The sequence below is a fragment of the Ranitomeya imitator genome, chromosome 7 (assembly GCF_032444005.1).
Source record: "Ranitomeya imitator isolate aRanImi1 chromosome 7, aRanImi1.pri, whole genome shotgun sequence".
Taxonomy (NCBI): Eukaryota; Metazoa; Chordata; class Amphibia; order Anura; family Dendrobatidae; genus Ranitomeya; species Ranitomeya imitator.
Window position 1 is genome coordinate 71,180,189 of NC_091288.1, and position 15,633 is coordinate 71,195,821.

Here is a 15,633-nt window from a genome sequence, read left to right on the forward strand (position 1 = left end):
GCCACTTAACTGCATCATCAGGAGACTAACACGCTGAACTTCACCCACGGGGAACATGTCAAAATGGGCCAGTGTTGTGAATTCTGTGGCTGAATTCACTCCTGTGGTCACAAGTGGTACTGCAGCTTCTGAGCTTCCTCTCTCAGGTGTTCTGGTGAGCTCGTTGGCTGCTTTGTTATTTAACTCCACCTGATTCTGTCTTCCTTGCTCCTTGTCAATGTTCCAGTGTTGGACCTGAGCTTCTGGATCTTTCCTGTGGCCTGCTGCTCTGCTTAGATAAGTGCTTCTTTGCTTTTGTTGCTACTTTTTCTGTCCAGCTTGTCTATTCGTTTTTTGCTGGAAGCTCTGAGACGCAAAGGGTGCACCGCCGTGCCGTTAGTTCGGCACGGTGGGTCTTTTTGCCCCCTTTGCGTGGTTTTTTGCTTTAGGGTTTTTTGTAGACTGCAAAGTTCTCTTTGCTATCCTCGCTCTATCTAGAATATCGGGCCTCACTTTGCTGAATCTATTTCATCCCTACGTTTGTCTTTTCATCTTGCTAACAGTCATTATATGTGGGGGGCTGCCTTTTCCTTTGGGGTATTTCTCTGAGGCAAGTCAGGCTTGTTTTTCTATCTTCAGGCTAGTCAGCTCCTCAGGCTGTGCCGAGTTGCATAGGTAGTGACAGGCGCAATCCACAGCTGCCTTTAGTTGTGTTAGGATAGGTTCAGGTATTGCGGTCTACAGAGATTCCACGTCTCAGAGCTCGTTCTATTGTTTTTGGGTTATTGTCAGATCACTGTATGTGCTCTGATTGCTGGCACACTGTGTCACTGGATTGCCTACATAACAGTACAAGGAGCCAACCTAATGATTCTCAATAGAGGGAAAAAAGAAGTTCTGACATCATTTTTTTTTCTCAGCTCTGTGTTCAGTCTTTTTTTCCCCCTAGACATTTGGGTGTTTCAGGACACAGGTGTGGACATGGATATTCAGGGTCTGTGCTCTTCAATGGATAATCTCGTTACAAATGTACAAAGGATTCAAGATACTATTGATCAGAAATCTATGTTAGAACCAAGAATTCCTATTCCTGATTTGTTTTTTGGTGATAGAACTAAGTTTTTTAATTTCAAAAATAATTGTAAGCTATTTCTGGCCTTGAAACCTCATTCTTCTGGTAATCCTATTCAACAGGTTTTGATTATTATTTCTTTTTTGCGCGGCGACCCTCAGGACTGGGCATTTTCTCTTGCGCCAGGAGACCCTGCATTGAGTAATGTCGATGCGTTTTTTCTGGCGCTCGGATTGCTTTACGATGAGCCTAATTCAGTGGATCAGGCTGAGAAAAATTTGCTGGCTTTGTGCCAGGGTCAGGATGATATAGAAGTATATTGTCAGAAATTTAGGAAGTGGTCAGTACTCACTCTGTGGAATGAATCTGCGCTGGCAGCTTTGTTCAGAAAGGGTCTCTCTGAGGCTCTTAAGGATGTCATGGTGGGTTTTCCTATGCCTGCTGGTTTGAATGAGTCTATGTCTTTGGCCATTCAGATCGGTCGACGCTTGCGCGAGCGTAAATCTGTGCACCATTTGGCGGTATTGTCTAAGATTAAACCTGAGCCTATGCAGTGCGATAGGACTATGACCAGAGTTGAACGGCAAGAACACAGACGTCTGAATGGTCTGTGTTTCTACTGTGGTGATTCCACTCATGCTATTTCTGATTGTCCTAAGCGCACTAAGCGGTTCGATAGGTCTGCCGTCATTGGTACTGTACAATCCAAATTCCTTCTGTCCATTACCTTGATATGCTCTTTGTCATCGTATTCTGTCATGGCGTTTGTGGATTCAGGCGCTGCCCTGAATCTGATGGATTTGGATTATGCTAAACGTTGTGGGTTTTTCTTGGAGCCTTTGCGGTGTCCTATTCCATTGAGAGGAATTGATGCTACACCTTTGGCCAAGAATAAACCTCAGTACTGGACCCAGCTGACCATGTGCATGGCTCCTGCACATCAGGAAGTTATTCGCTTTCTGGTGCTACATAATCTGCATGATGTGGTCGTGTTGGGGTTGCCATGGCTGCAAACCCATAATCCAGTATTGGATTGGAACTCTATGTCGGTATCCAGCTGGGGTTGTCAGGGGGTACATGGTGATGTTCCATTTTTGTCTATTTCGTCATCCACTCCTTCTGAGGTCCCAGAGTTCTTGTCTGATTATCAGGATGTATTTGAAGAGCCCAAGTCCGATGCCCTACCTCCGCATAGGGATTGTGATTGTGCTATCAATTTGATTCCTGGTAGTAAATTCCCTAAAGGTCGATTATTTAATTTATCCGTGCCTGAACACGCCGCTATGCGCAGTTATGTGAAGGAATCCCTGGAGAAGGGACATATTCGCCCATCGTCATCACCACTGGGAGCAGGGTTCTTTTTTGTAGCCAAGAAGGATGGTTCGCTGAGACCATGTATTGATTACCGCCTTCTTAATAAGATCACTGTTAAATTTCAGTATCCCTTGCCATTGTTATCTGACTTGTTTGCTCGGATTAAGGGTACCGTCACACAGTACAATTTTGATCGCTACGACGGCACGATTCGTGACGTTCGAGCTATATAGTTACGATATCGCAGTGTGTGACACGCTCCTGCGATCAGGGACCCCGCTGTGAATCGTACGTCGTAGCACATCGTTTGAAACTTTCTTTCGTCGTCTAGTGTCCCGCTGTGGCGGCATGATCGCATGGTGTAACAAAGGTGTGCACGATATTGTATACGATGTAAAGGGCGGAGGAGCTGGCTACGTAGGAGCGCAAAATTCTCCACCTCCCGTGTGCTGATTGGGCGGTACAATACTGTGCGCTCATTCGACAGACAAAGGACTATTGTTCCAAGCGGATAAAACCGGAGCTGTCGAGCGCTCTATTCATTTCTCTCTGTAGCACGTGCTGGATACAGAACTCCTAAATTCGCTGGATTCCCTGTACTTTTATAACTACTATAACTACAGACTTTTACCGCAAAAGGTATGCATAACGCTACAGCGTAGCAGATGTTGCGCTTCAACGGGGATAAACGCTGGAGCGTGGTCGATTGTTCCTTTATGGAGAGTAGGGTAGGGTAGGCCAGAGAACCTCAGGTACACAGCTGTAGCGTGGCCCAATTAATTAATCCTTTTACAGATCGAGATGGTTGACTGCCCCATTTAATGCCAGTAGTAACATATATAGTTATTAGATCAATGGTCAAAACATTGTTTTGTAAGCACGTGTATTTATTGTACATTTGTTTTATTTTTAGGAACTATGCTCACTTCCGATGAGAGTTCTGTTGTTGCTGCTGCCCTGGTGTTTGAGGCAGCACGTCTCCAAGAGGAGAGACGTCCTAAACGAAAACGTCGCATGTGGACCCGGAGCTGGCTGCAGAAAAGATCCACATTGTCACACATGGAGACACAAAAGAGAATAGTGAAACCAAAAACACTCAGTTTGAAAAAATGTTGCAGTAATCCGCAAGTGCTAGTAAAAGATGTAAAAAACAGGGTATTTGGTTGATACGTTTTTTGCAAAAAATGTATACTAAGCTGCTCTACCAATCTTCACGGTATACCCTTATCAGAGCAGTCCTAACTAATGTATGCAATCCCTATCTGATGTATTTAAAAACCTGATCATCTGTATATAACCTGTGTGAACAGGGTTCAGAGAGGAAAAATCCATGTGTGCATACAGGGTAGAACAGCTTTTGTGCAGATAGCCCAAGAGGAGTGGTGGAACTCCCCAGTCTTGTAGACACAAGAGAACAATTATGGAAACAGGAACACATGGGCTACTTGCACAGTGAACAAGTCTGTATGATCATGTTCACACACCACCAAGAAACCTGAAGACACAAAAGAGAATAGTGAAACCAAAAACACTCAGTTTGAAAAAATGTTGCAGTAATCCGCAAGTGCTAGTAAAAGATGTAAAAAACAGGGTATTTTGTTGATACGTTTTTTGCAAAAAATGTATACTAAGCTGCTCTACCAATCTTCACGGTATACCCTTATCAGAGCAGTCCTAACTAATGTATGCAATCCCTATCTGATGTATTTAAAAACCTGATCATCTGTATATAACCTGTGTGAACAGGGTTCAGAGAGGAAAAATCCATGTGTGCATACAGGGTAGAACAGCTTTTGTGCAGATAGCCCAAGAGGAGTGGTGGAACTCCCCAGTCTTGTAGACACAAGAGAACAATTATGGAAACAGGAACACATGGGCTACTTGCACAGTGAACAAGTCTGTATGATCATGTTCACACACCACCAAGAAACCTGAAGACACAAAAGAGAATAGTGAAACCAAAAACACTCAGTTTGAAAAAATGTTGCAGTAATCCGCAAGTGCTAGTAAAAGATGTAAAAAACAGGGTATTTGGTTGATACGTTTTTTGCAAAAAATGTATACTAAGCTGCTCTACCAATCTTCACGGTATACCGTATTCTCTTTTGTGTCTTCAGGTTTCTTGGTGGTGTGTGTACATGATCATACAGACTTGTTCACTGTGCAAGTAGCCCATGTGTTCCTGTTTCCATAATTGTTCTCTTGTGTCTACAAGACTGGGGAGTTCCACCACTCCTCTTGGGCTATCTGCACAAAAGCTGTTCTACCCTGTATGCACACATGGATTTTTCCTCTCTGAACCCTGTTCACACAGGTTATATACAGATGATCAGGTTTTTAAATACATCAGATAGGGATTGCATACATTAGTTAGGACTGCTGATAAGGGTATACCGTGAAGATTGGTAGAGCAGCTTAGTATACATTTTTTGCAAAAAACGTATCAACCAAATACCCTGTTTTTTACATCTTTTACTAGCACTTGCGGATTACTGCAACATTTTTTCAAACTGAGTGTTTTTGGTTTCACTATTCTCTTTTGTGTCTTCAGGTTTCTTGGTGGTGTGTGAACATGATCATACAGACTTGTTCACTGTGCAAGTAGCCCATGTGTTCCTGTTTCCATAATTGTTCTCTTGTGTCTACAAGACTGGGGAGTTCCACCACTCCTCTTGGGCTATCTGCACAAAAGCTGTTCTACCCTGTATGCACACATGGATTTTTCCTCTCTGAACCCTGTTCACACAGGTTATATACAGATGATCAGGTTTTTAAATACATCAGATAGGGATTGCATACATTAGTTAGGACTGCTCTGATAAGGGTATACCGTGAAGATTGGTAGAGCAGCTTAGTATACATTTTTTGCAAAAAACGTATCAACCAAATACCCTGTTTTTTACATCTTTTACTAGCACTTGCGGATTACTGCAACATTTTTTCAAACTGAGTGTTTTTGGTTTCACTATTCTCTTTTGTGTCTTCAGGTTTCTTGGTGGTGTGTGAACATGATCATACAGACTTGTTCACTGTGCAAGTAGCCCATGTGTTCCTGTTTCCATAATTGTTCTCTTGTGTCTACAAGACTGGGGAGTTCCACCACTCCTCTTGGGCTATCTGCACAAAAGCTGTTCTACCCTGTATGCACACATGGATTTTTCCTCTCTGAACCCTGTTCACACAGGTTATATACAGATGATCAGGTTTTTAAATACATCAGATAGGGATTGCATACATTAGTTAGGACTGCTCTGATAAGGGTATACCGTGAAGATTGGTAGAGCAGCTTAGTATACATTTTTTGCAAAAAACGTATCAACCAAATACCCTGTTTTTTACATCTTTTACTAGCACTTGCGGATTACTGCAACATTTTTTCAAACTGAGTGTTTTTGGTTTCACTATTCTCTTTTGTGTCTTCAGGTTTCTTGGTGGTGTGTGAACATGATCATACAGACTTGTTCACTGTGCAAGTAGCCCATGTGTTCCTGTTTCCATAATTGTTCTCTTGTGTCTACAAGACTGGGGAGTTCCACCACTCCTCTTGGGCTATCTGCACAAAAGCTGTTCTACCCTGTATGCACACATGGATTTTTCCTCTCTGAACCCTGTTCACACAGGTTATATACAGATGATCAGGTTTTTAAATACATCAGATAGGGATTGCATACAGTAGTTAGGACTGCTCTGATAAGGGTATACCGTGAAGATTGGTAGAGCAGCTTAGTATACATTTTTTGCAAAAAACGTATCAACCAAATACCCTGTTTTTTACATCTTTTACTAGCACTTGCGGATTACTGCAACATTTTTTCAAACTGAGTGTTTTTGGTTTCACTATTCTCTTTTGTGTCTTCAGGTTTCTTGGTGGTGTGTGAACATGATCATACAGACTTGTTCACTGTGCAAGTAGCCCATGTGTTCCTGGTTCCATAATTGTCACACATGGGTCTCATAAGAGAGTTACGTGACAATAACCCTCATGATTTCCGAAACTACCTTCGGATGTCAGAGGAATCCTTCCAAATAATACTGTCTGCTGTTACGCCACTCATACAAAGGCGTGATACGCCGATGCGTGCAGCCGTGCCCGTGGATGAAAGGTTGGCGGTGACACTGCGGTTCCTGGCAACAGGAAGGTCTCTTCAGGATTTGCAGTTTTCCGCAGCTGTTTCCAGACCTTTCCTGAGCGTTGTGATTCCGGAGACATGCGAGGCCATTGTGCACAGCTTAAGGCATTATATGGAGGTACTACTATATTATTTTGGCTGTTGTGTTATGTCGATATATTATACTAGCTATTTAACCTGTTCTACGCCCTGGTTGCGCGCATTTCTATTGGTATATGTTCTACATCCTATCATGTGCTGCTCCCATCCTGCGCCCCCATTCTGACATGTGCTGCTGCGATCCTGCGCCATCCTGCGCCTCCATTCTGACATGTGCTGCTCCCATTTTGCGGCTCCATTCTGACATGTGCTGCTCCAATCCTGCGCCACCCTTCTTTTATTTGCTGCTCCCAACGTAATTTAATAGGTTATATTATTTTGATATATTGTTTTGCACCCCCTCTCAGTCAGTGAAGCCGTCTGATAAAATGGCTGCCTGCATATTCAGGATTGTTGACTATAACTTTGTTATACTAATCAAAACTGTGCGTCAATCACTCTAGGATGTCCACATGAGAGTGTATGTGCACAACAATATATTTGACCTAATTTGTACATGTTTCCTTCTCATCTTGCAGTTTCCCAAGACGGCGGAGGACTGGAAGAAGATTGCTTCCGATTTTGATCAGCTGTGGCAGTTTCCAAACTGCGGTGGTGCATTAGATGGAAAGCATGTGCGCATCACGCAACCAGCCAACTCTGGATCCTTTTTTTTCAACTACAAAGGATATTTCAGTGTGATCCTCATGGCCCTTGTCAATGCGAACTATGAGTTCGTCGATGTGGATGTTGGCATGAATGGTCGAGTCTCCGACGGTGGAGTTTTTGAACACACTTCATTTGGGGAAAGCTTAAGGAACAATCAACTGCAGTTGCCAGTAAATGAAGACACAAAAGCAAACCTCAATTTTGTTTTCATCGCAGACGAAGCTTTCCCTCTTCATCCACATTTGCTGAAGCCATTTGCACAGAGAACACTCACACCGGAGCGCCGAATCTATAATTACCGGTTGTCGAGGGCCCGTCGTGTGGTTGAAAATGCCTTTGGGATTATGGCTAATCGGTTTAGAGTGTTCCACACAGCTATCAACTTGAAGCTGCCGTCTATAGACTTTGTGGTTTTGGCATGCTGTGTGCTCCATAATTTCCTGAGACATCATGATACGAGCTCCTATTCTCCTCCTTCGTTTATTGATGCAGTGGACCCAAGAACCGGAGATATTGTGCCCGGGGAATGGCGTACACAACCTGATAATTTAACAGCTCTTCAAGCACTTGGATCTGGCAGACAGGCAGACGATGCAAGGGACTGTCGCGAAAAATACTGTCAGTACTTTAATGGTTCTGGAGCTGTACCCTGGCAGGATCGCGCCGTATAAAAAAAATATTTCTTTTTGTTTTGCTGTTTACTCAACAATATGTATGTTATGCTTTCGTGTCCACAATGTAAATTTGCGAGTAGGTCACTGTCTTTTCTGTAATAAAATTAAATTGTATTTATTTCTCCCGTTATTGTTGATTGTTCATTTTAGATACTACGTTATAGCGGTCGGTCTATATTGCATTCCAAAGTCAAATGTTGACTTCCTTCCATTCCAAGCTCTGCCATGCACACAAACAAAGGTGTACCCACACAGAATAGTATTTTCAATCATATAAACCTCTGTAAATGACTTAAAATGTGATGAGATGCCTAAAAAATAGTGTTGTAAACCCTTATAGCTCCATAAACATTAAATAATGAGAATTTTTTTTTTTTAGATAACAATTTCTTTATATGTAACAATCTAACTCCAAAATATAACATAACCAAAAAAACAATAAAAAAGAAAAATTATCTTCTTCCACGGCCCAACAGGTGTCGCAGCATCACGCCCTGCTGCTCAACTTGAGTCTGGAGGAGCGCTGCTGTCTGCTGCAGGAGCGCTGCTGTACGCTCCAGGCGCAGTTGTCTGGCCAGGAGCTCTCTCACGGTGGGCGGTTCTGTGGATAGAAGAGGTTGGAGAACTGATGGTGATTCCGCTGAAAATACCTATCGACCTCTGTTGCTGGACCAAATTGAGTGTGTTGTAAATTTCTATTTGGTCCGGGCACACAGGGCTTTTTTTTTTAAAATTAAATTTTACAGTTTTTGTTGTCAATTGTGACATTCCACCGAGATATCCACTCGTATTATCTTAATACTTACGGAGAAGGGACGCCGGTTCTTCATTGCCAGAACCACTACTGCTTATTTCCCATCCATGACATCTGGCCACTGCTGCTAAAAGGAAATAATAACAGATCTGTTTAACTATGGAACACGCCGTTGCAAAGCGCTCGCTGTTTTTGTCACTTACGTATGGTAGCTTCTGGGGAGAAGGCCGCCGACCCGGGGGAGGAAAATGAGGGCCGGAAGGGAGGTGTTGAGGGTGGTGTTGGGGTGCGAGGCCGCATGGTCAATAAACATGTTGAGGTCCCGGGCTCTGGGCTGCCGCTGGTGGCGGATGAAGGAGAGCTTGTCTCAATGAGAGGTGCCTGTTGCCGGCGCCTTCTCTCTACACATAAATGAAACAAACAAAATGTTTAGACATTCCTATACTGTATGTTGTAAACCAAGTGCAGAGCAAAGGGAATCATTTAAACCAATACGGTTCCTGCTTTAATTAGTCCTAAAATTCAAAGGGAATGAACGCTGTGTTCTGATCGTGTTTTGCAGCAGCATTTGGAGAAGTTGTAACAGAGAAGCTTGTCTTTTATATGTGTAGTACTGTGTGTGCTCCATATTGTGTGTTCCGTACGATGTGTACGTGGTACTGTGTTAGCGGCACGGTGTGTACGTCGTTGTGTGTGCGGCGCTGTGTGTGCTCCGTATTATGTGCGACACGGTGTGTATGCCGCAGTACTAGAAGAGCATCACGGCTGTGCGCGTCTACTGATTAGCTGCCATTATTTCTCCTCCGGGCACTGTGCGCGCAGGATAATGTATACAATATGTACGCTACACTGTTATGTCACCTATGCTATAATTACATTTCTATGAGTGATGGTACACTTACGTGAGGTCCTGGGCTGTGGCCTGCTGCTGTTGGTGGATGAAGGAGAACTGGCAGCAATGGCAGGTCTGTGTTGCCGTCGCCTTCTCTCTACACATAAATGAAAGAAAAGCAATGTTTTAAAAACAAAGAACAGGGATTCCAGAGCCCCCCCCCAAAAAAAAATAGCCCGCAGGCCTACCTCCTCATAAAAGCGTGCATCGCCCAATTCCCCCATACTGGTACTTGCCTCGCCTTGTCTCCGCACGCAACTCAGCAAGAAGGTGTGGATTTTTGTGTCGGAGGTCGGCCCATTTCTTACGCAACTGCTGCGCACTCCGGCGGACGCCAAACCTCCTATCCAGCATTTGGACAATGCGACGCAGCACCTCCTGCTTATGTTGGTTCGGGTGTGCTGGGAGAGTCTTCTGGCACTCATAATCAAGTGCATCCATGCGATGTACCAAAAACCGGAGCTCGGTGTGCCCCAAAGGGGCAGATCTCTGTCTTCCAGCCATTACAGATAAAAAGACGCTATAAAGCAGCACCTAACCACGCCCAGAGGAAGTCCTTAACTGTGCAGTTCTCCCGCGCGATCCGCATCGCTATAGCGTTGCCGTTTATGGACAGCGTCACATTTGTGACGGCTGAGCGCTACAGAAGGAACGCACATAGTAAATGACGTTCGAACGATGAAGATATAACGCCGGTGCGGCACGTAATGTGCGCTCGTGGTATATGACGGCGTGATGACGTTACAGCGTTCCTGCGTGCCTGCGCTACCTTGCTTTGCTTCCCTGACATCCTTAAAATGGCTGCCAGGCGACGTGATCCTCCTATGGGTGTCCCAGAGCTAAAGTTCATGATTACCACTATGGATCAGATGCAGTATGAAACCACAGGGCTGGTGCTGCACCGCAACCAGCACAAGGATGAAGTTGTGCGGGTGGTGTCTGAGGGCCTCAGGAAGCAGTTTGGGATAACGAGAAGTAAGGCCCAGATTGTGAAGAAATGGGGAGATCTTAAATCAAAAAGCCCAGCGCGCCTGCAGGAGCTTCGCCGTGAGATCCGCAGTGGTGAGTACGCAGGTACCCAAAAGTATTGCACGGCGAAGGGTTAATTGGGTGTGTATGTGGTGTGTATGTGGCCCTGCTATGGTGCAATAATGAAAGGAGCAGAGCACTATGTGGCCCTGCTATGGTGCAACAATGAAAGGTGCAGAGCACTATGTGGCCCTGCTATGGTGCAACAATGAAAGGTGCAGAGCACTATGTGGCCCTGCTATGGTGCAATAATGAAAGGTGCAGAGCACTATGTGGCCCTGCTATGGTGCAACAATGAAAGGTGCAGAGCACTATGTGGCCCTGCTATGGTGCAACAATGAAAGGTGCAGAGCACTATGTGACCCTGCTATGGTGCAACAATGAAAGGTGCAGAGCACTATGTGGCCCTGCTATGGTGCAATTATGAAAGGTGCAGAGCACTATGTGGCCCTGCTATGGTGCAATAAGGAATGGTGCAGAGCACTATGTGGCCCTGCTATGGTGCAATAATGAAAGGTGCAGAGCACTATGTGGCCCTGCTATGGTGCAATAATGAATGGTGCAGAGCACTATGTGGCCCTGCTATGGTGCAATTATGAAAGGTGCAGAGCACTATGTGGCCCTGCTATGGTGCAATAATGAATGGTGCAGAGCACTATGTGGCCCTGCTATGGTGCAATAATGAAAGGTGCAGAGCACTATGTGGCCCTGCTATGGTGCAATAATGAATGGTGCAGAGCACTATGTGGCCCTGCTATGGTGCAATAATGAAAGGTGCAGAGCACTATGTGGCCCTGCTATGGTGCAACAATGAAAGGTGCAGAGCACTATGTGGCCCTGCTGTGGTGCAATAATGAAAGGTGCAGAGCACTATGTGGCCCTGCTATGGTCAAATATCACTGTTGCCATATCTGCTGATCGAACGTTATTTTTTCCTTCACAGACGCAAAGACACACCGACGCCGCCATGAGGCATCCCACACCGCCTCAGATATCGCTGTGCCCTCCGGGTCAACGGCTCAACAACCCAGTAGGTTCACCCAATAATGTGATTAGGATTTGTTGTAAGGTCCCCTCTACCCCCCCCCACCTGCAGTCACTGTTGCCATTTATGTAAAAAAAATTTTTTTATTTTTTCCCCTCACAGAGGCAACGACACAGCGCCGCAGCCACGAGGCTTCCCACCCCGCCTCAGATGTCCGTGCGCCCTCTGGGTCAACGGCTCAACAACCCAGTAGGTTGACCCAATAATGTGATTAGGATTTGTTGCAAGGTCCCCTCTCCCCCCCCCCCACCTGCAGTCACTGTTGCCATTTATGTAAAAAAAATGTTTTTTATGTAAAAAAAATTTTCTTATTTTTTCCCTTCACAGAGGCAAAGACACAGAGCCGCCGTCGAGTTTACCAGGCCTTTGACACGGACTCTGATCCAGAGTTGCCCTCCGTGCCTACAGATCCTAGTAGGTTCCCACAATAATGTGATTAGGTTTTGCTGGCAGGTCCCCTCTTCCCCCCCCCCCCACCTGCAGTGACTGTTGCCATTTATGTAAAAAAATTTTTTTTTTTTTTTCCCTCACAGAGGCAACGACACAGCGCCGCAGCCACGAGGCTTCCCACCCCGCCTCACATGTCCGTGCGCCCTCTGGGTCAACGGCTCAACAACCCAGTAGGTTCCCACAATAATGTGTTCCGGATTTGGTGGCAGGTCCCCTTCCCCCCCCCCACAACTGCAGTCACTGTTGGCATTTATGTTAAAAAAAAAAAAAATTTTCCCTTCACAGAGGCAAAGACCAAGCGCCGCAGCCATGAGGCTTCCCACCCCGCCTCACATGTCCGTGCGCCCTCTGGGTCAACGGCTCAACAACCTAGTAGGTTCCCACAATAATGTGTTGAGGATTTGGTGGCAGGTCCCCTCTACCCCCCCCCCCACACCTGCAGTCACTGTTGGCATTTATGTTAAAAAAAAAAAAAACATTTTCCCTTCACAGAGGCAAAGACACAGCGCCGCAGCCACGAGGCTTCCCACCCCGCCTCACATGTCCGTGCGCCCTCTGGGTCAACGGCTCAACAACCCAGTAGGTTCACCCAATAATGTGATTAGGATTTGTTGCAAGGTCCCCTCTCCCCCCCCCCCACCTGCAGTCACTGTTGCCATTTATGTAAAAAAAATGTTTTTTATGTAAAAAAAATTTTCTTATTTTTTCCCTTCACAGAGGCAAAGACACAGAGCCGCCGTCGAGTTTACCAGGCCTTTGACACGGACTCTGATCCAGAGTTGCCCTCCGTGCCTACAGATCCTAGTAGGTTCCCACAATAATGTGATTAGGTTTTGCTGGCAGGTCCCCTCTTCCCCCCCCCCCCCACCTGCAGTGACTGTTGCCATTTATGTAAAAAAAATTTTTTTTTTTTCCCTCACAGAGGCAACGACACAGCGCCGCAGCCACGAGGCTTCCCACCCCGCCTCAGATGTCCGTGCGCCCTCTGGGTCAACGGCTCAACAACCCAGTAGGTTCCCACAATAATGTGTTCCGGATTTGGTGGCAGGTCCCCTTCCCCCCCCCCCACAACTGCAGTCACTGTTGGCATTTATGTTAAAAAAAAAAAAAATTTTCCCTTCACAGAGGCAAAGACCAAGCGCCGCAGCCATGAGGCTTCCCTCCCCGCCTCACATGTCCGTGCGCCCTCTGGGTCAACGGCTGAACAACCTAGTAGGTTCCCACAATAATGTGTTGAGGATTTGGTGGCAGGTCCCCTCTACCCCCCCCCCCCCACAACTGCAGTCACTGTTGGCATTTATGTTAAAAAAAAAAAACATTTTCCCTTCACAGAGGCAAAGACACAGCGCCGCAGCCACGAGGCTTCCCACCCCGCCTCACATGTCCGTGCGCCCTCTGGGTCAACGGCTGAACAACCTAGTAGGTTCCCACAATAATGTGTTCAGGATTTGGTGGCAGGTCCCCTCTACCCCCCCCCCCCCACAACTGCAGTCACTGTTGGCATTTATGTAAAAAAAAAATAAAAAAATTTCCCTTCACAGAGGCAAAGACACAGCGCCGCAGCCACGAGGCTTCCCACCCCGCCTCACATGTCCGTGCGCCCTCTGGGTCAACGGCTGAACAACCTAGTAGGTTCCCACAATAATGTGATTAGAAATTGGTGGCAGGTCCCCTCTTCCCCCCCCCCCCCTCAACTGCAGTCACTGTTGCCATTTATGTTAAATATTTTTTTGTTTTTTTCCCTTCACAGAGGCAAAGAAACAGCGCAGCCACCCCGAGGCATCCCAGTCACCGCAGTACTGGCCCCCTGATGCTCTTCCGGAGAATATGACCCCAGACGAGGTCTTGCCACGTAAGTTTTTCCAACTCGCTTAAGATTGTCACTCACTGCATCTCTCTATGTAACCCTGTACATCAAGGGCCGTTTCAGAGCCTTCCGCCGCCTCAGATGTTTCATTCATCCTTTACGCTATTATGGGGATGTGATCACAGCCCACTATCTGGATAATACTGTGGTATTAATGTTATGTTTTTATGCTTTCTCAACAACAGCAGCCGGCAGTGTGACCATCGTAGATGTTAAAGCCAGGATTGAAAGGCTGTGCGTGACTCTGGCGCAGATTCAGGAGCAGCAGAATCTGGCAATCGGAGAGTTGAATAAGATTAAAGACATGTGCCAACTGTTGGAGGCGGGACAATAATACATATTATTACCGGGTTAAAAAATTTTTTGTTGTTACATTAAAAAAATTTAGTTAAACTATGATTCATTTTTTTTTTGTCTTAGTTAAATGTACATGACTTTGTTACGTTAATTTGTGCCCTCATACAGTGCTGTGATCGAGACACACCAATCAAACAGTCGTGATAGAATTTCAAAGAAAAGCTTTTATTTAACACATTATGTTAACAAGACAATAAAAAAAAAAGTAATGTAAAATAAGTTAGGAAATCACAAATCGTGATACGCCGATTCTTCCGGCTGATAACTTGGGTGCCTGATGGGCGAAGCCATATGTGGCGGTATTGGCGTGTAGGAGTGGTTAGGGGGTGGCTGGACGAAGTGGGAAACGGGAACATTGTGTCGCATTGGTATCTGACACTGTGACCAACCATTGTAATATGAGGGCTCTGTCCGCTGCATTGGCCGGGAATAGACCAAACGAGTGTGCTTGTCCAAATCGCCATCTGTACCCTTGTTTACTGCTTCCAATATTAGACGCTCCGCTAGTGTTCTTTGGCTGTCGTCCATTTTGGCCAGTTTGTCAACAACATAGTGTCCAAACCCCTGCAACGCAGGGCTAACATTGTTTATTAACACCTTTTTTGCAAGGCTCAATAGTTCATGTGAAACGTCTGAGGTGGCTTTCCGTTTCCTTGGACCTTGCCTCGATTGAGTCCTGGCAGGTGCCGCCTCCACTAAATCTGTTGTCGTGCAGTCCTGTGAACAGTCCAGTGTACTGTCCTGCGCACTGTCATCCTGGGGGAAAAAAAAAAAAAAACAAGTTATGAACCTGGCAACAAAAAGTTTGACCACCATAACCGCATCCAAACTATATATTCGTAGTAGGTAAAAAAAGGTTGTAATATATTTTAAGCTTAGTAATATTCTTTAACCTTCCCATTTATTTAATAATTTTAACTACACTGTTCTGACTGCTAGGGGAACCTGATTAATATGTTATAGTCTAAATAGTCTCAACAAGAGTACATCGGCAGCTTGAAGCGATACTATTTTCTATATTGCTTAGATGGTATGGTTTAGAAATATCGCCATTTCATACATATTATGTTCCACATATAATACTTTACTGCGACAGGGTTACTTATGTGGACATGTTTTTGTAATAACTTCAAACTGATGTGATAATCAGAAGTATAAAACATAAAATGCAGAGAAAAATTATGTAATTATAGGACACATTGGTGAACTTTCGTCCAAAGAGCTACTTACTTGTTGCCCTTGTGACTCCTGCTCGGCGTGGTTCTCCGAAACAATTTGTTCCACAGGTGCCAACAAGCGAAAACACGTGGAAGGCCGTGGCAC

The 15,633-nt window shown here is 45.3% G+C and overlaps 1 protein-coding gene and 2 long non-coding RNA genes across 3 annotated transcripts; 2 read left to right on the plus strand and 1 right to left on the minus strand.

The window, feature by feature from the left end:
* The first annotated feature begins 6,307 nt into the window (after positions 1 to 6,307).
* LOC138644721 (uncharacterized) lies at positions 6,308 to 8,046 on the plus strand. The gene is made up of 2 exons (XM_069733422.1): positions 6,308 to 6,613; positions 7,113 to 8,046. Exons 1-2 carry the CDS (start codon positions 6,311 to 6,313, stop codon positions 7,911 to 7,913), a joined length of 1,104 nt encoding a protein of 367 aa, XP_069589523.1. The 5' UTR covers positions 6,308 to 6,310; the 3' UTR covers positions 7,914 to 8,046.
* Positions 8,047 to 8,319: 273 nt separating this feature from the next.
* On the minus strand, positions 8,320 to 9,653 carry LOC138644724 (uncharacterized). The gene is made up of 3 exons (XR_011314651.1): positions 9,573 to 9,653; positions 8,874 to 9,071; positions 8,320 to 8,794 (listed from the first exon to the last, which is right to left on the minus strand). It is a non-coding gene; the product is annotated as an uncharacterized lncRNA (long non-coding RNA).
* A 3,174-nt stretch (positions 9,654 to 12,827) lies between these two features.
* On the plus strand, positions 12,828 to 14,346 carry LOC138644723 (uncharacterized). The gene is made up of 3 exons (XR_011314650.1): positions 12,828 to 12,890; positions 13,837 to 13,938; positions 14,139 to 14,346. It is a non-coding gene; the product is annotated as an uncharacterized lncRNA (long non-coding RNA).
* The last annotated feature ends 1,287 nt before the right edge of the window (positions 14,347 to 15,633 follow it).

What these genes read in the sequence shown, in the direction of transcription:
- LOC138644721 (XM_069733422.1), top strand. Translation starts at nt 6,311, where the DNA reads ATGGGTCTCATAAGAGAGTTACGTGACAATAACCCTCATGATTTCCGA. An exon ending in GCTTAAGGCATTATATGGAG is followed by an intron (nt 6,614 to 7,112) that starts GTACTACTATAT and finishes CTCATCTTGCAG; the next exon opens with TTTCCCAAGACGGCGGAGGA.